General features: G+C 49.7%; 2 protein-coding genes across 2 annotated transcripts; both read left to right on the forward strand.

Moving 5' to 3' along the window:
- Window positions 1–840: 840 nt before the first annotated feature.
- On the forward strand, window positions 841–4,881 carry P168DRAFT_258208 (U2 snRNP complex subunit HSH155). The gene is made up of 2 exons (XM_024834590.1): window positions 841–974; window positions 1,048–4,881. Exons 1-2 carry the CDS (start codon window positions 965–967, stop codon window positions 4,719–4,721), a joined length of 3,684 nt encoding a protein of 1,227 aa, XP_024690161.1. The 5' UTR covers window positions 841–964; the 3' UTR covers window positions 4,722–4,881.
- Window positions 4,882–17,616: 12,735 nt separating this feature from the next.
- On the forward strand, window positions 17,617–19,228 carry P168DRAFT_52439 (uncharacterized protein). Its single transcript, XM_024841984.1, has 3 exons — window positions 17,617–18,279; window positions 18,364–18,851; window positions 18,911–19,228. Exons 1-3 carry the CDS (start codon window positions 17,807–17,809, stop codon window positions 19,027–19,029), a joined length of 1,080 nt encoding a protein of 359 aa, XP_024690162.1. The 5' UTR covers window positions 17,617–17,806; the 3' UTR covers window positions 19,030–19,228.
- Window positions 19,229–20,278: the final 1,050 nt, after the last annotated feature.

Consider the following 20,278-nt stretch of genomic DNA (forward strand, 5'->3'; position numbering starts at 1 on the left):
CAAGGGCTCATTGTTATCGATCTCTGCCACTTTGGATCCAACCTCCATCAACGATATCACGTCCAACAGATAAAACACGTCTCACTCCTAGCTCTCTTCAGATAAACAGTGCCAGGTCCCATGACAGACAACCTCGTCTCTGCGACGCGGGGGTAAAAATAGCTTCGCTAGCCGCCCTGTGATCCTTTGTGAGATGAGTGCCATTATAGATGTGTCTCCACAATCCTTGTCATCGCACAGAAAGCTTCTTACGCAGCGCGTACGCGGGGTGTTCGGGAACAATTGCCTGGACAGAGACTTATGGAAAGAAGAGGCGAGGCAGTGAGACCGAACTAGACAGTATCCGGGCTGACGATTAAGCGCCCGGGATCAATCCTGGACATCATCTGCGATCCAGAACGAATCGCTCCCTCGTGGTCAAACCTTGTTATTCTGGGTCATCTGGCTAGGAAGGTAAATCTCCGATGGGTTGGTTGCACTGCATGATGATGTTTGATTTGTTATGGTTCCAGAAGGACGGGTAGTGTTGTCATGAGCATATTGTGCATCCTGATGGATAGTATGTTTCAGTAGGACACGATCTAGAAGGTACAGTCAGTGTGTATAGATTGCTATATCAACCTCTCTCATTATTGACTGGATCACCGTGGATAGACACGATCTGGCTCGTCACTGCCAACTTGGAACAAGTTGTGCAAGTAATCTAGTCCGCTGCATAATAATTATGCCTTAGGCCCCTACCAAGCTATAGGTCACGTGTGCTTAGTCATTACTTACTCACCCGACTGACGCCAACTTCATCCTTTCGCGCAGAGTATTTTCTCCGTATCATCATCAGCGATTCAACCCAACATCATCTCTAGTACGCCGTTCTCGCGGTACCCTATCCGGATGTAGCTGCTGCTGCCCATGCTTGGGATTATTGGCTCTCTTTCACATCTGTGAAGCTCGCACAACCGCCATCATGTCTGACTGTTGGTCCACCCCAACCTCCCCCCATCCCCCATCCCCCATCCCCACATGGCATTCCGCTGATACCATCCACAGCCGATTTTGAGGCCGTTCGAAAGCTCCAGGCGGAGCGCAACGCTGCCGCAGCTGGGAGTAAAGGTTCTAGGACCTTTGATCCGTCTAGCCAGCGCACTGACAACTCGACCAAGGCCTCCATGACGGAATCCTTCGACACGACCCTATACGACCGCGGTGGCGCCGAGAAATTTGCCGGCTATGATACCTCGATTGCGGTCGACGGCGAGGATGAGGAGATGGAAGATGCCGATGCCGGCCACCGCTTGGTCGGCCAATACACTGCCACCACTAGCCAGATGGACGAGTTCGCCCGCGGAAATGGGGTCGAGGAAGAAGACGCCCTGCTCGGGCGCGAAAAGGCTGCCCGGATCGCCGACCGCGAGTCCGATTATCAGAAGCGCCGGTTTGACCGCGGTGGCTTGACCCCTACCAGGGCCGATCCGTTCGCCGCGAACTCTCAGGCCAACGAGGGGGAAGGCCAGAGCTATCGTGAAGTCATGGCCCTCCGCGAGCTGGAAAAGGAAGAACAACGGGTTCAGAAGCTGATCTCTGATAGACAGGACTCGGGTGAAAATGGTGTTCCCGAGCATGAAGCCACCTTGACAGCGGGGGATAAGGAGAACGAAGACGCCGGTTCGACCGTTGCTGCCACAGGACGCAAGCGCAAGCAACGGTGGGATGTGTCAACGGAGCCGACCGACGAGAAAGCCGAGACCCCCGAGGCTCCAGAGTCAAAGCCCAAGCGATCACGATGGGACCAAACGCCCGTCCCCGGTGCTCCCGATGAAGGTTCCAAGCGCCGGTCGCGTTGGGATCAAGCGCCCTCCCTCACTGCTGCCACCCCCGTCGGCAATGCAGGCCTCGCCACCCCCATGCATCCCTCTCAAGCAGGCGCTACGATGATTCCAACTAGCTTTGGTACTGATATCTCCGGTCGAAATGCCCCACTGTCGGACGAGGAGCTGGATATGATGTTGCCCTCCGAGGCGGACGGCTACAAGATCCTGGAGCCTCCTCCGGGCTACGCCCCGATCAGGACACCCGCACGGAAGCTCATGGCAACCCCGGCTCCCGTTGCCAGCTCCACTGGCGTCGGGGGCTTCATGATGCAGGAGCCCGAGAGCGTTCGCTCGTTGGGCAAGCAGCTGCCCACCGATATCCCTGGAGTCGGTGATCTGCAGTTCTTCAAGCCGGAGGATATGGCCTACTTCGGGAAGCTGATGGAAGGCGGCGACGAGTCCGTCATGTCGGTGGATGAGATGAAGGAGCGCAAAATCATGAGACTGTTGCTGAAGGTCAAGAACGGCACGCCGCCCATGAGAAAGACTGCCCTGCGTCAGCTCACGGACAATGCACGGCAATTCGGAGCCGGTCCGCTGTTCAACCAGATTCTCCCTCTCCTGATGGAGAAGTCGCTTGAGGATCAGGAACGCCATTTGCTGGTCAAGGTCATTGATCGTGTGCTGTACAAATTGGACGATCTCGTTCGCCCCTACGTACATAAGATTCTCGTTGTCATTGAGCCCCTCCTCATCGACCAAGACTACTACGCCCGTGTTGAAGGTAGGGAAATCATTTCCAACCTGTCCAAGGCGGCTGGTCTGGCCACCATGATCAGTACCATGCGTCCCGATATCGACCACGTTGATGAGTACGTGCGTAACACGACTGCTCGAGCGTTCGCCGTCGTCGCCTCTGCCCTTGGTATTCCCGCCCTCCTGCCGTTCCTGCGTGCCGTCTGCCGCAGTAAGAAATCGTGGCAGGCCCGGCACACTGGTGTCAAGATTGTCCAGCAGATTCCCATCCTCATGGGCTGCGCCATCCTTCCTCACTTGAAGGGTCTGGTTGACTGCATCGCTGATAACCTTAGCGATGAGCAAGCCAAGGTGCGAACAGTCACGGCATTGGCCGTGGGAGCTCTGGCTGAGGCGGCCAACCCTTACGGTATCGAAAGCTTCGATGAGATCCTTAACCCCCTGTGGACGGGCGCCAGGAAGCAGCGTGGCAAAGGACTGGCTGCGTTCCTCAAGGCCGTCGGCTATATCATCCCGCTGATGGACGAGGAGTACGCCAACTACTACACCAGCCAGATCATGGAGATTCTTCTCCGCGAGTTCTCTTCCCCAGATGAGGAGATGAAGAAGGTGGTTCTCAAGGTGGTTTCGCAGTGCGCCAGCACGAATGGTGTGACGGCGGGGTACCTCAAGGAGCATGTTCTGACAGATTTCTTTAAGAGCTTCTGGGTGCGGCGCATGGCTTTGGACAGAAGAAACTACCGCCAGGTGGTCGACACGACCGTCGACCTTGGACAAAAGGTGGGCGTCGGCGAGATCCTGGAGCGTGTGGTGAACAACTTGAAGGACGAAAGCGAGCCATATCGAAAGATGACTGTGGAAACTGTGGAGAAGCTCATTGCCTCCCTCGGGGCTGCCGATATCTCGGAAAGACTGGAAGAGCGGCTGATCGACGGTGTTCTCCACACATTCCAGGAGCAAAGCATCGAGGACCTCGTTATTTTGAACGGGTTCGGAACCGTCGTGAATGCGCTCGGCACCAGGTGCAAGCCGTATCTGCCGCAGATCGTCAGTACCATCCTCTGGCGACTGAACAACAAATCCGCTACGGTCCGTCAACAGGCCGCAGATCTCATTTCACGGATCGCCATGGTCATGAAGCAATGTGGCGAGGATGCGCTCATGGGCAAGCTTGGTATCGTGCTGTACGAGTACCTGGGTGAAGAATACCCCGAAGTGCTTGGTTCGATCCTGGGAGCTCTGCGTTCCATTGTCACCGTCGTGGGTATCAACCAGATGCAACCGCCCATCCGCGACCTCCTCCCCCGTCTTACGCCCATCCTGCGAAACCGTCACGAGAAGGTGCAAGAGAACACCATCGATCTCGTGGGTCGTATCGCCGATCGCGGACCCGAAGCGGTCAACGCCCGCGAGTGGATGCGTATCTGCTTCGAACTGCTCGACATGTTGAAGGCCCACAAGAAGGGCATTCGCCGTGCTGCCAACAACACGTTCGGTTTCATTGCGAAGGCCATCGGTCCTCAGGATGTCCTGGCCACCCTCCTGAACAACCTTCGCGTGCAGGAGCGCCAGTCTCGTGTGTGTACAGCCGTCGCCATCGGTATCGTCGCGGAGACATGCGCCCCGTTCACCGTCCTTCCAGCGCTGATGAACGAATACCGCGTGCCGGAGTTGAACGTGCAAAACGGTGTGCTGAAGGCCATGTCCTTCCTGTTCGAGTACATCGGCGAGATGGCCAAGGACTACGTCTACGCGGTGACGCCCTTACTCGAGGACGCGCTCATTGACCGGGACCAAGTGCACCGACAAACAGCCGCCAGCGTCGTCAAGCACGTCGCGCTAGGCGTGGTCGGCCTCGGCTGCGAAGACGCCATGGTGCATCTCCTCAACCTTGTCTTCCCCAACATCTTCGAAACCAGCCCACACGTGATCGACCGGGTGATCGAGGCCATCGACGCGATCCGCATGGCCGTCGGCACAGGCGTCGTGATGAACTACGTCTGGGCAGGCCTGTTCCACCCGGCGCGCAAGGTGCGCACGCCCTACTGGCGACTGTACAACGACGCGTATGTGCAGAGTGCGGACTCGATGATTCCTTACTACCCCAACTTAGACGATGACGGATTGGCGCGCTCGGAGTTGGCGATCATTGTATGAACAAAAGCTCGTCGTTTGGATGTACTTTCTATTGCACTTGTTTCTTTCTTTGCTACTGTTTCTAGCATTCGCTTGGGCGGTTTTGATTTGCGACGGTGTTTCGTTGCTGGCGGGTTGGGATATGTATCTAATTAGGAGCGGATAGTAATGGATTCTCCATTGTAACACTTCTTCAGTTAAATCTCCTGAGATGATGGGTGGGCATAGATTCGCATATCGATGAAGTATATACCTGTATAGCCAACCACGGCAACGCCTTATATATAAACCAAACGTCGAATAATAGAGACGATGTCATACCGTATATCGATCATTGGTGGGTAATAGTGAAGATCAAAGTATCAAGTATATATCCATCCACTATCCAGACATCAGAGTGACTATCACCCGGTCGATCTGGGGATTGTCTATGCTGATCGTAGAGTTCATCACATCAAGATCTATATCTCCATACAAGACAAACATTATAACATTATATTCACCATATCACTATATTCAATCTACAGATAATACTCACAAAATAATCCATGCTGACCTCATCCACCACAGCGAAAATACGAGAGAAAGAATAGACGCTTACATAACCCCTAACACCACCATCCCATCCACCACACCCACCCACACACTCAGTCAGCCACCAGATTCTCCTCGTCATACTCATCACAGGGGACAATGATACGGGCATTAGGATGCATATTGCATACTGCATTGCATGTCACATATTACGAGAGTAATCACTAACAGCCCGCCCATCCATAATGGGCCCCCCAACACAATTCGCCCGTCCATGTCTGCTGGTGTTTCCCGTCCCTGAACACGACCCTCGAAAAAAAAAAAAAAAAAGAACGCATTGGTAGGTGACGGACGGTAGTGGTACCCACACCACCTCTACTTTTTTCTCTACCAGTGCGCAACAAAACTAAATCCAATCCAATCCAATCCATGGTGGCAACGCATTCGCCACAAGACACAGTTCCACTCAGATCCATGGCGTCGGTGCCAAGCATTCGCCCTGCAGCCTTGAGCTATGTGCCGCGTAAGCCTTCTCCATCCGCCTATGTCATGTGCGGGCTTGGCGGAGGGTCCCTCCTGTGGGGAAAGGGGATTTTCGACTTATTGGGTAGGTGGACTGTACCTTAGTAGGTAAGGTAGGTTACCTGGTAGGTAGGGACTAAGATAGGGACCTAACTAAAGGTGCAGTGCCAGAACTTCAGATTAAGTAAAGACCGAGGGATTATCGTTATTGGTTGGGGAGGAGGGGATACTGGCTTGAACCGTGTAAAGTGGTGTTTAGCTACTACTTACGGATACTCTTAGTAGGTATGGGGTTCAAGAGGCTGGGTCACCTATGGAATGATAGATAGGTAGTTGACTATTAGTATTATCTTAGTTATGGTGCCAGAGACGGCTGGTTGGGCTTAAGCATCCTCCACTCTCTCTCTCTGCCCCATTATCGGGGAGATTCTTTATTGGTTACATTCTTTCTTTATTTCCCCTTCTTTACTGTTGTTGTTATGTTATTATGTTACTTGATGTGCTTTGACTTTCTACCTCGTAGTGCTTTTAGTGTACAAGTGCCCCATCTATCATTTCCTCTATCGGTATGATAGAGACGGATGGATTGAGGCTGACACGAGACTTGGCAGTGGACACAGTAATCATGGTATGTCATGCCATGAGAACTAACTACAACAATCACACTGTCATGAAGCTAAACTGGTATGACGGATCAGTCGCAGTAGAGCTGCATCCCTACTAATATCCGTCTCCAAACATACGTAAGGCAGACGCGCATCACAGAAACATTCTTTCTCCTCCACCCTGTACGTAAATGTAGCACACTGCATACTTCTCCCCCCCTCCCCACCGGTGCTGATAGGTCTGGGAAACCTTTTCCTGAACATGTCCAATTTGGTGTTCCAGGAGCGCAGACGACGCCCGGTCCTCGCGTTGTTCAATGGCTTTCCCGCCTGGCACCGGAATGTTACGATGGAGGTGGACGCTTTGAGTAGGAGTTGGTATGATATTATTCGCCCGAGTGCCTGGGAGGGTACTATGGGGTATAGTCAGCCTGATACTTGCGCCCTCCTCCTCGGGTTCATGTGAATGAAAGTTCTCGCTAAGAAGGGCAGGTCGCTTCGCAGCGGACTTTGTCCGTTCGTTCGTATCTGAGTCCCGGTTCCTAGATCGATATCGTTTGATCTGGTCGTATTGTCTATCCTTTTCTTACTCATATTCCATTCTTTTTTATCTATATAATTCATTCAACCTTGTGATCATATCGAATAAGTAAGCCCTCTAAATATACAACCGAAATCAAACTCAACCGGTCGCAACGTCAGCCCCTCGACACGACTTACGATTTAACCCGGTAGCGTCAGAGAAAAGAACCCGGGTAGCGTCATCGAGAAAAAAAGAAAGAAAGAAAGAAAAGAAAAAAAAAAGAAAAGAAGACAAACTAATCAGGGACTCACGACTAGTCTCATCCCTCTAACCGTTAGACAAGTCTGGGCGGAACCCGGTCCCTGTCGATACTACTCCGTGCTAGAGTGGGAGAGGTCGTTGTAAGAACTAGGCTAGGGCACTTGGCATGAAGCCCGGTCGTCCTAGCGCCCGATCAAAGGAGCAATCCTGTATCCGTAAATGGTCTGGACGTCTTTCACTCGGACGAGGGAGGGAATTGGAGTTGTCTGCGCCTTATGGTATCTTCTTATATAGTAGACTGTGTTATACTTTCACGCTCAGGGTGGTTAGTTCTGTTCCATCCACTCGTTCCATGGAGAGGTGGACATTCCTGCGAAACTACCATACTAATGTAGTGTATTCCCACAGACATTGCGCACGTCCTCGGGACGTGCTGGAGATAGATAGGTCGTACTTTGGACATACATCTCCAAAGTTCTTTAGCTACTGTGATTACGATGTAGGAATCAATCGGAAGGAGTCGATTGTGCTGCAGCTGCACCCGGACGCCATTGACATCAGCCAAGCGGAGGACTCCACTTTCTGCACACTTGGGGTGTTTATTCCCGTTGGGGATCGCGGCTTGCCCGAAGCTTGTTTATTTGATTTGGGCTTTACTTTTGATTCTTTGGTTGACGGAGAGACTCCGTACACTGTGATCCTAATAAGGCAACTTCCTAGCGTGGTTTACTTTTGTGCATGGTTGGGTTCGTATTAAGGTTATATTGTCACGAGCAGATAGATTGATAAAGAAAATCAACCACCATATTGAAGACACAGACGCCCATAATAAAGACTGAAAATGATCTCACAGACAAATAAAGTAGTTCCTAGTCACCCCCATGCAATAGCTGAATCTCAGAAAAAATTAAAAGAATCGTTCAGGAATGACAGAACACGCGCCCTCCCCGACCACGCAGCCAGTGGGAAGACACGGGGCGCTGGACGGCGCGTTTCAGGATGGTGCTAGTGCGGGCGGACTAGTGCCAAGTGAGAGGGGGATGGCAGTGGGTGTGGGGCTGATAGGCCGGGATCGCATCCAGGGATTCGCTGCGGGGTTTGTTGTAGTCAGGTACTTGCTATCTTATTTACCTCTGTATTGCTGACTGTGTCCCTGAGAGGGCTGATGTTATATGTTTACGAGTTGATGATATACGAGGTTTGAATGAAGGAAAGTAGAGCGCGTGGATAGATTAGGTCTGAATTCTATGAAGTAATACCTAGTTAGTGCTGGATCTGTAGAAACGCCATGACAATGCACCTGACACCACGAAAGGCAAAGGTATGGCGTTTTTGGCCCTACACCTCCAGCCCACAAAATCAAAATAGATTAACAGTAACGTAGTTGTCAAATAAGAGAAAAAAAAAAAAAAAAAAAAAAGACAGAAAAAGAAGGGAAAAGCAAAAGGGAAAAAAAGGTGCACGCGTCAGCTCCTGTGGGGCCCCATGGATGATTGGGTGATCATATCCCGCCAAGCTCGGCTATCGACTATCTGCCGTCTCTGCAGTGGGGCTCCGGGACCGGCTGAGAAGGTGATTCAGTGGGAGTGAGCCAATAGCGGCTCTTGGGTTTTGCAGGATTCCTTCTATATTTGGGATAGCGCGGCTGTAGGGAGCACTCGACTAGGATGGAGAAGAATCCCACTGGTGGTATCATATTTGACATTGATTCGGTTGGACTTGGCCGTAGCTTGGGAATCTCGACATATCTTGATATGTCCAGCAGGAGGATTTTCTATTCTGGAAACACGTTCCCGAGTATTGACTAGCGTAGGTACGAGGTAACCTACCAGAGTACACTAAGGTTATCAGGTTAATTCATTTAACAAAGCGTTCGGGTGGACCGCCATGTGTGGATCGGCGGACTTAGTGCATCGGAATCGCGGGCCAATCAGCAGATCTACTGCTCTTTTGTTCTCTTTCATTCAATGTTTGGTTATAGTCATGAGGAGTTTATCCAATCTTGTTTAATTAATATGGTTATCTTTGGGTTCCAAACTCTCCAAAGATAGAGCCCAAATTAACTGTTAGCAAATCATGTGGACCTTCTATTTTTTGCCCTTGAATAGTGGATATACCCCCCAAAACAGCAAAAGCTGAGGACTGAAAAGCTGAGGGCAAAAGTTGAAGACTGCGGAACGTTCGGTCGACCTTCCATAATCTTGGCGCGCGGGCTTCGGGGACCAAGTGCATCCTGGTTGGGACACCGATGGCGTTGCAGGGGAGGGAAAGACCGGAGACCAATGATGGCGTGAGACCTGCTTCCTCCTGTTCGATTTGTGTTACATACCACAAATGTCGATGATTTTCATCCGTTCAATTGATCAACTGACGTGATATCCTTCCCCCTTCCAATCTATTCACTCGAAAGTAATCCAGAGGTTGGATCTGACTAACCCCCCCAAACGCCAATCACGACGATCTGCCGTGTGGGATCTGCCAAGATGGGACCCCCCCATGCAGATGACAGATGTCTTAAAACGTTCTTATTTCGGTCGATATTCGCTTGATCATCCCAGGTTCCTGACGATTAACGTCTTGGGTGGTTTGGCAACTGTCGATCCATGTATGGATCTCATGGTGTACATGTACATACTACGGAGTACATATGTATACAATATCGTATCTGTCCTCGGGAGAATTCCAACCTTGTGGGACGATGAGGGGTTGGGCTCACGGACCTGCTGTGATACTCTCCCTTTCAGCCCGTCAGCACTGTAAAGGAATCACACTAGGGGAGGACAATGGCTGGTCGGAACTCGGTAGAGGAAGATTCAATAGCCCAGCTATAACACGTCCCTGGTAGAAACAGGATCCTAGCCAGAACTACCATGTGCTTGGCAATGGAATTGTCTGCCGTCCACAGCCGTGTCCTGAGCATTATCCACTCTCGCATCGCTACGACGCGATACTAGGAATGCTCTAATCAGGAGTCCAGGACACCCACTATCAGGTAGCGGCAATGTTTTGGTGAGGCAATTCTTTGGTCGTGGTCACTGCGTCGGGGCAATGTCCAGCTGGAGTTTAAGCCAGAATCCTCTGACCAGTGATCACAGTCGGGGTTGATGGTCTGGTCATTTCCAAGGAAATGACCGTCAGACGGCACAGACGACGAACTGTGTGGCTTGCTCGAATGGCGTTCCAAACAGACGGAGGGGGGTGGACTCGAAACCAACCCTAGCTACGGAGTCCACCACACCACACCATCCATCCGTCATCCTCCCTAGTGATACTCATCCTCCACTCTTGTAAACACTGGTAAGAAAACAAATAGAAATTCTCTTTTCAAAAAGATTTCCAGCACTCTTCGGGTCTCCAACGACCTCCGCGGTCGAAGCTAAACCAATTCGGCAACCATTGCGGCATGGGTCGATTCTCAATACGAGCTGTTCCTGTTAGACACTTAGTCTTCTCCACCGGATTGCCCGATTAGGAACCCCCGCACTGGATTTAGGATTAGGGTCAGGACGGTCACCCGCACCGGGTCCTCTCTAACCAGACTGACTGCCACTGAATGGCTATCGTGACTGGATCCATTACGCGTTTTTGGAGATGATGTGCCGTGTCCAGGGCCAAGTCTGCCTAATCCGGTATTGTACGACCTGCCGCGATAGGCTTAGGCATGATCCCTGTTTCTGGTGGGGTCCGTCTCCACCAGAGTTAGGCTCTGACTGGTTGACAATTGATCCGAAAACTTCATCAGGCTCGATGGAGGGGAGGGGTCTGATAGCGAATGGGATTAAGCGAGTTGGGAAAAGCGGTGAGGATTGCACTGGGAGAGACTCAGTGGGACTAGGACTGAGGACCCGGGGGTCCCAACCACAGTTTGAATATGGTGTGCTTTCTCCAGGTGGAGTATGGCACCTCCAAGTACTCCGTACAAACATGGTAATATGTAAATACTGATTGAGTGATGGTTCTAGAGTACCAAGCTCCAGGGCCTTCCTCAAGCGGACCTGACAGCCAATACTGCTAGACCCGAGGTTCCCAATATGATGCTGATAGGGACAAGCAAAGCTGCTTCGATTGGGCTTTTCTGCCATCTCCATTCTCCTTCTGCGTTAGAGATTGCCCAGACAAAAATAACCCTGCACCGCCCTATAGCCTACCACCCACCATATGCAGACAGCCACACGCCCCTCGCTCCCACGAGTCTGGAAGGGCTGGCTTACGCAATGCTCGCCGCTTAGGCCTCTCACCCTCGCGGTGCGGCTGTTCCAGCCGTAACCATTGGCTGCAGGATCTAGTTCTGTCCCGCGACTTAGTCTGGACTCTGTCCTTTGGACAGCACTGCGCTGTACCATTGCAGGCATCTAGATGGCATCTGTCTCTCCTCCAATTTGATCACATCCTGTAGCAGCCAGCCACTCACCCAACTCGAGACCGCCCTCGAGCCTCTACCAGGTGTTCCATCCATGCATTAGATCACCTGGTGATCCTGATCCCAGGATACGCTCGTGTCCGTAGCAGGATCTCGATGACGCAACAGGAACCGGAAAGGATGGAAGGACCTTGGAAATTAACCGTGATCCTCGTGTAGTATCGATATCGCGCTAGATCCCACACTACAGATCTACCGCGCTCAGGTGATGATTCGACAGGGTCGTCTTCCGGAAGATACGAAGGATTGGGGTGGGCTTGGTTCTCCATAGCTTGGTTTGATTTGGTATGTTGTCTTGGGCAATGACCCCACTTGGATGGGATGCGGAAAACTCGTACTCGCGTTGGAGAAAGAGAATGTCTCCGTTGTGTTTGGACTCTGGAGACTGCGCTTTATCTTAGTGGACTATCGGCGGCGTTATACTGCTATATACAAAGTGTTGTAGATTTCTTGTAGGTATTCAAGAATTACCAAGCATACAATAGATGCCGTACGACGAGCATGCAGCCACTGGTTTATATCATAGTCTACCTTACGTTACCACGACCACAAATAGCTAACTGTTTACCAACTAAACCCGAACTTGGATTGATTCACAATTAGACCCTGGGCATTCCCATTGTTGATGGTTCCAACGTTGACCATCCTCTGGTACAGACCCATCGCCCCATGGACCATGGTAAAACCGCCTCGTGCCAGCCGTGTGGGCTTTTCCCCACTGCATGCCCCGCACCCGAAAGCCCACCACTACCACTATTGGCCGGAACTCTCCTTCGCTACCTTTCGATTCATTTTCGGATGACTTTCGGTATCGCAGCAGTCAGTCATTCTTCCATTCCATCATGTCAATCTTTTCTCTAAACCTACGCTAGTTGACTTTGATTCCCTTTCCCGATATTCTTGTTCTATTAGTATTTACTCTTATTTTTAATTTTAATCTAAATTAATCAATGTACTCGTCGGCTTCGACATTAATTCATCTATCTACACTCCGTATATCGTGTTCTATTGTTGTACACCACCCCTACTATAGAGTATAGATTTCAACTCTGGCTCACACCCGGCCCACGTTAATTTCCCGTACCCTTCCACAGTTGCCTTCTCGAAGGTCACGCCCACGCGACAAACGAGTCAGTGGATTAGATGATTTTCCAGTTCCAAGGAACCAGTTCGTTTGCTGAACCAGTCGACCGTTGAGCTAGTCAGTGTCTCCTACCGCCTCCGATGGTCGGATAGTAGAGTGGAGTGGGCCTCGCCAGTTGTGGTAATTTGTTTTGTTATACTCTTTAGTTACTTTGTAAGTGGACTGTCTGACATGATAGATATTAACATTATTTTTTGTAAGTAATGTTCAGAGGGCTACCATGCTTGAGATACATGAGATGGAAATTGGAGATGAGATGAGATGAGATGAGATGGATGGTGTGGTGTGGTGCGGGCTCACAGCCCATGCACATGGCTGGCTTACTCTTACTCTTCCCGCCCCTCCTTCAGTCTCCCTCCCTTATTCTCTCCCCTGTCCATCCCCCCGCGCGAGACGTCATCACCAGATCTAATGCAGATAACCCTTGTCCCAATAAACTCTCTAATCTATATCTGGGTCTTGGTTCGGGTAGACAAAGTGATGAGCTGTCCCTATCCTAGTAACATGGCAGCTGGACTCATGGTGGCACAACTCTAAACGCCCCAGCCGACAACGGTTACAATTGACAAACAAAGGGGTTCATCTGCTAGGCTTTTTTAATATGGAACTTGTAAACGAAGGCCTCGTAAGTTGTAACAGATGTGATGGTTGCATTTGTTGGATATTAATTGCTGTGGCGGGATTGTGGCGTCGCTGGTGACGAACCACATTGAGGGGGCGTTTGCGGGCTTATCTTGCCTCTCGAGTGTGTGTATGCTACATACGATCGGGGTAATAGATGTGTATATTGGAAGAAAATATATTGTAGTTTTAAGAATCTCATCTACTGTATACTACCTATCCTCTCCCCACAATAATAGTAAACTCACATATACTCCTTCAGCAAACCCACTAGATTACTCTTGCATATTCCTCCCCATAACTGGCTTAATCCATCCTCCCACCCAAGCGACCTGTCAATGCTACTCCGGGATAGATTATACAGCAGAGCGTGTGATCTGCTTATCCCATGCTAGAGGAGCCACCCCCCCCCAAGCCAGCGCTAATGAGTTACGGGTAGATAGCGGCCGGGCCGCTGACGTCAATGTGGTTCTTTTGACATGCAGTTGCTTTGAAAGCGGCACGACGCCACTGGTGCGCATTTTGATTCCGCGCTCTGCAAGATAACTGCATTGTCTATTGGATTGAGATATGCCAGGCGTTGTTTGTGGTGGTGGTGGTCAGTGTGGTATGCTGTTGTTCATTCTTGGAGCGTTCTTGTTGTCTACCAATGGGGGTTTCGGATGGAGTACGGATACTGTGGTTGAGATCTGAGCTGTTGATGTGTAGGGGTCTTGATGGGGGGTAGACTGTAGGATGACGATGTTTCTTGTTCTTGATCGGCGGACGGACATGGCCTGCATGGAACGATATACTCGGTACAATATGGATTGGTATCCGATCGGGCATCAGACTGGCGAGAAAAGGATATACTAAGGGAAAAGAAACATGAGACGATAATAAGAATAAGTTGGCCTTGACCATACAATCCCCTACATGACTATGGACAACAGTCTGTTATACAGTAGAATCCCAGTTTTCAATTTGAGCGTGACTGTCTAGAATGAAGACAAGATGTGCCAGTACCCCTACTACGGACTACTCGTGGGATAGCCGTTAGTGCTGCAGTACTATAGTACAGTGACTGGGGAGCATTCCTGACCGAGGCGTTCGTTGTCGCATGTCGTCATCGCGCAGGACCCATTGGATTAATTTCCCTAGCTCTTAGCTCCATGCGAAAACTAGTAGTATGGATAGAGGAGGGTAGACCTAGACTGCTTGGTGGGTCAGTCCCTCTCTGAGTGTCGCCCTTGTGCTGTATTCTATTAGACGACGTAAACCGCAAGAAAAAAGAAAAAAAGAGAGAAAACACAAGAAATAACTAATATGCGACCTGCGGCAAAAGGCCCCCTCTCCTCCGGCAAATTCCAGAGACATACAATATGGCTGCAAGCATTGGGCCTTGGTATGTACCGTGCGACATGCAAAGACGCGCCTTGCACCAACCACCGCAGAGGGAAAATTTTCCCTGCTGTCAAAGCTCACGATGTGCATCAACAATATCTCGACCTTGCCTGTGGACACACCCTACATACTACATGGTTATTCCGGTACATCATTTGACATACATACATATTTTCTGCATGTGCACAGACTGGTTGATTTGCTGTAGTACTAACCAGGGAGTCGAGATCCTTACTGAGTGCTGGATTTGCCTTACCTAGGGTAATTCTCCAACCTCGTCTGGTGGGTCCTTACAGCCGGAATACCAAAATTACCGGAATTCTTAATCTTACGTGCTGGATGTAGGGCTATATGTGTATTATTTCTTGTATCGGAATTCTTCTGGGATTACAGGTATTGTGCTTCGATCGAATCATACTATTTATGAGAGTTTATCGGAATGTGAAAGCAATCTTGGAAGCATACTGCTCCCTGATTATCTCGGTCCAACTGCTGCAACTCGTACCGGGACTGGACAGACGACCACTGCAAATACCCCAAGAGGGACGACAATTCCACCACTAAATCAGAAAGCATGTGGAGCCCGATCCACCACCACACCACCATCTTGCAGTCCGGGAGGCTTTTTATCTCCAGTCAGCAGTCGAGGGAGTGACTCCCCACGAAACGGGTAGACCCTTTGGCTTTTGACATATCTCTGTGATCTGCCACTGCCACTACCACCCCGCCACCTGAGACCTCCCTGGCCTGGTGTTCAACTATCCGTCTGCTAATTCTGCTACCTTTCTTCGTAATAGACAATGCATTAGTAGATAGAGTGAAGATAGTTGCTATCTCTTTGAAGTACTCTGTTGTGTGACGATTTAATGTCAATATTGGAGGTGACCTCATTTTTCCGACTATAGTTCAACCAACTAATATTCTTAATGGGAGGGGACTTTCTCCCGGGTTGTTTTTTGCTACCCACGCTTTCCTCCTTTCGTGCTGGTCGCTCCTCTCCACTGCAGTCCATGGCCCACTCAGGCACACTACCTTAGTGTCTTCGACAGACACGGTACAGAATTGGGCCCCCCTTTTTTTATTATTTTAATTCAGTTGGCCGGAGAGGGTAGGTTAGCCTTTAGCCTCTAAGAGTCTGAAGAGCAAGGTGAGGGCAAGTCATCCTATCTCGACTTACGGCTCATAGTCTGCCGACCTATCATTCCTCTACCGCAGTCAACTACGCTATGGAAGTGGTACCTGAGCCTGGTTTTTTCTTCCCGCTTCTTCCCTCTTACCATCTTTGTCTCCTTTTTTTTCTTTCTTTTCTTTATTCAATTTTTTATTCTGGAATTTAGTTGATTTTATTCTATTTGTTTTTTTATACTTCCTTCTCGAATAGGACTAATTTGATTTACAGTTCCCGATTTGACTTTTGGTCTGTGTCCCAAGACTCGAGTGGTATTGTTATGAGTAATTCCTATTAGAGATTATCATTGCCGATTACGTACCACTTCCAGGGCGGACAACCCAGCATTAAGCTACTTTTCTGGAGGGACTGAGGAACCTACAGTATATCCATCCACCGTGCAGGGCAGTACATACTTGATTCCGATCCCGGAGTTTCAGGTCGGTCTCCTTTTCCCTGCCCCTGCTTGCTTTTTCCAACTTTCTTTCTTTTTTATTATTTGCTTTTAATTATTTACTTTTTATTTCATGTTCATGAAGACTCCTCTCAATGGAAGTTGGAGAATCAGGAGGTTTCCTCCCCCTTTTGTCTGCATTTCATCTGCAGTTGGTTGTTCCTCGCGTAGGTCCTCTTCCACTACTGAGTATAGATTCCACTATAGATATTGAACCCTGATCAAATGATAGTCGGTAGGAAGGCTTGTGCCCATCGTACGGTAGATTGAAGATTGAATAAAAATAGAAGTAACGTAGCGGGTCTCTAATCAAAAAAAGGAAAACGAAAGAAAAACCCAAATTAATCATTAATCTATGACTGAAGAAAACAAACAGGAGGGTCGAGGGAAAAGATCAAGAAAAGATGAGAGTAATAATTCAGAGCGGGGGGGCAGAAAAAGAAAGAATAAAATCAAATAAAAGGGAAGGGAAAGGGAATTACCTCGCAAGACCACCCGGGGGAGGAAAAGAAAGAAAATAGAATAGAATGATTAAATATAAGATTGAAAATAAAATAAAATAAAATCAATTCAACCAGGGAAATAGGAGACCCATCCAAAACCTTGAGAAGTCACCCGAGGAACTGGTTCCCATTTGGAGACTTTTCCATTCACCCTAAGCTTGTTATTCTCGCGGATTTGGTTATTTGCTTTTAATTTGATTTTTCTCTCCCCCTCCCTAATTTAATTATTATTCGATCTTATTTTATTTATTGTTGATTATTTTATTATGATTTTATAATTTCTATTTTATTTATTTTCAAATGACTGGCGCCGTTTCCCTCCCACTAAGCAGACTACAGTAACGATCGGCCAGAGTCCCCGACGGGACGTCGTCAGTGGCACTAAACAGACCAGAACCAACACAGCAATGCCCAGGGCTCTCCTTCATCCCTCATGCTGCGATCCTGTATTTGTTCATAAGCTTCGCCGATCCCCTTCGGGTCCTTCCCCAGACTGTCTGATTGTCTTTCCTTTTCATTCTGCTTCGCTCGGGTTCAAGGGCGTCTCCCCATTGTCATTGTCCTCATTCTTCTCATTGTCCTCTTGATTCTGCATCTCTTACCCTCATTGCCTCCGTCATCGCAATCCTCTGCCACTTACGATACCTCATATAACCCGTCGCGACTCGCCCTCCTTGCTGTGACTCGCTGGGACGGTTTCTGTTCTTCATTATCCCCATCCTACCTATCCTTGCGCAAGTCAATTAATATAATTGATTCACATACCTCGCCTTGGATCATCCTCTGTCTATCCCTTTCCTCCACATCTGTCCCTCCTCCCCACCTCGATCAAATCGCCACGAGCACGCGCTGCCCTATCTGTCTGCGATCTTCCCTCCTTGATCGTCAGGCACCATAGGTTGAGACTGTCTCTCAACCGCATTACCACTTGCACGATCTAATATTGTCCGAGTCCACGGCTACCCTCCATGACGATGGTCATTGAAAACCAGAACCGCCAGTACGGCGGGATGGGTTTTGACAGTGTTTACCAACAACATAACCTCCCGCACCACACTCCGCCTCAGTTCACCGATCCCTGGTCGGCCGCTCACACTTCCTCCAACTCGACCCCTCCGGTGTACGCGACCTCCATGGGTTCCAGCCAGATCCTGAACCCTCCCAAGCAGGAGGAAGTCACCCGCCCGTCCATGTCTCTGCCGTACTCGAGCATCCCCGTGTCGGCCCCGTCCATGGTCCCCGGGAGTAACTATTCTACCAGCGCCGCTCCGAGCTACCCCGGCCCGGAGATGATGACCATGTCGCACGACCTTCCTCGCACCACCTTTGAACAGCCCCCCTCCTACACCACCGCCTCCTCCATGAGCAGCTTCGCCCCGGCCAGCTATGCCCCCTTGAGCTATGCTCCGTCGATACACCACCCGGACAGCCGCCGCATCCCGTAAGAACCATCTCCCCTCAAAGCGCGCATTCGTGCCATCCGGAAATTTGGACAGCTACTGATCAGGGTCTCTTCCGTTAACAGAGAAGCTCGCGTTGGCCAATCGCAGCCCCCGTCGGCCCCCACGTTTGGAGACGCCCTTGACGCCAGCCGCGGAATGGTTGCCCTCAGCCAGGATTTGACCCCTCGCAACATCTACGGTCCTCGTAACTCGAGAGGTTCAGGTGACTCGTATGGCTTCCCCGCGACCCATTCGTCGGGATCGTCGATCTCGTCCGGAGCGAATTACCCCTACTATAGCGCCTCCGTCGGCTCCGTCGACTCGTCGGTGACCGATTATAGCTCTACCACCTCGGAGTCTTACGACAATGGACACCTGTCGCGGACGTTGCCCCGTCCGTCCAGCCTGCTCACGGGAAGCGCGCCTCCGGGCCCGCAGTCGATGATGAGCCAGTTCAGCTCCAAGATGCCGTCCAACACCCAGAAGAAGCACAAGTGCAAGGTGTGCGACAAGCGATTCACCCGTCCGTCGTCTCTCCAGACCCATATGTACAGCCACACTGGCGAAAAGCGTGAGTTTGAAATCCTCCCCTTGGTTTGTCTCTGGCGGTGTACTGACAATTGATTTCAGCATTCGCATGTGATGTGGAAGGTTGCGGTCGACACTTCTCCGTTGTGTCCAACTTGCGCCGCCACAAGAAGGTTCACAAGGGCGAAAAGGAGGGAGCCTCCGGTGAGGACGACGAGTAGATGATACATCTATCTTTTCGTTTTCTAAATTCTCCTTATGACCCGTACCGATACGAGGCCTGTGCATGAGCAGCGACTCAAATCCCACCCGCTGTGGCTTGTGCGACGTTGCTCGTTTCTACCATTCAATTGGGTCCCATCGCTTGTACAACAACCATTCGACTGCGATGCCGACTTTTCCTCTTCTTTTCTTTTTTTTTTTCTGGTCCTTGCGAAACGCGCAAGGAATTGATACCCCTTTCTTTTCTTTTCTGATTAATATCTATGGGTCGGCTGAACCCGGGTACAAGGGCAAAAGGGGTATTACCATGATGTTTTTGATCTATTATTCCCACGTTATGACTTTATAGAGGTGCCGGTTGTTTCCAGGATCGTCATTTTCGTTTCATCCTCTCGTTTAGAATATGGGGGGAGTTGGTTTTCTCCTGCCTTTTTTTTTTTTTGTTTGTTTGTGTGTGGCATGGTTTTGTTTTGTCTTCAGATACCAACTTGAGTTGTGATTGATTTCAGCTCGTTTCAGTTCTTTGATTCTGCATTTCCGAGGCATTATTATCTTTTTTTGGGTCCGGAAAATTTGCAGCAGGCCATTATACATCTTTCGTTTGACTTATTGGTCTTTTTGTTATCTCGTGATGTCTATTCAAACATTCTATTTTCCTTTCTTCCTGATGCTGCTATTTTATCCGGATGCCATGGTATCTGGATATATTACCACTGTCTATTCCCTTATCGAAGTCTACTTGGACAACAAACAGTGATAAGTGGATGAGCACAGCGAGTCGGTGATCCAACCAACAACCCAATTTCTTGAAAAGAACGAAAATCCAGAAACAATGTGCTGCCATTCATCAACAGAGCACGCCGCATCGGAGCGGAAATCAAATGGAGTTGCTTTCGCATGGAGCTTGATTCATGTGCAGGCCTTCTTTCTTTTCTTTTTTTACCTTCTACACACTCGTTACTACTAATTACCCCTACTGCCTAATACGTTGCCCAACATGATGAGATGGGTTTGCGATACCGTGTATATAGATGATAATCAAGCGTATATAAACTGATACTCAGACTTCCTATGTTGTAAATCTCGTGGTACATATACTATACTATAAGATAAAGTGGACTAATGGGAAGGATGATCTCATCCCATAGTCAGATATCACATCAATCGGTGATATAGAGAAAGTCAGGCAGATACATACGGAGTAGAATAGGTGATAATAAACCGGATAATATCTCCGCAATTGCCCCG

This window comes from Aspergillus campestris (assembly GCF_002847485.1).
Source record: "Aspergillus campestris IBT 28561 chromosome Unknown P168scaffold_11, whole genome shotgun sequence".
In the NCBI taxonomy this organism is placed as follows: domain Eukaryota; kingdom Fungi; phylum Ascomycota; class Eurotiomycetes; order Eurotiales; family Aspergillaceae; genus Aspergillus; species Aspergillus campestris.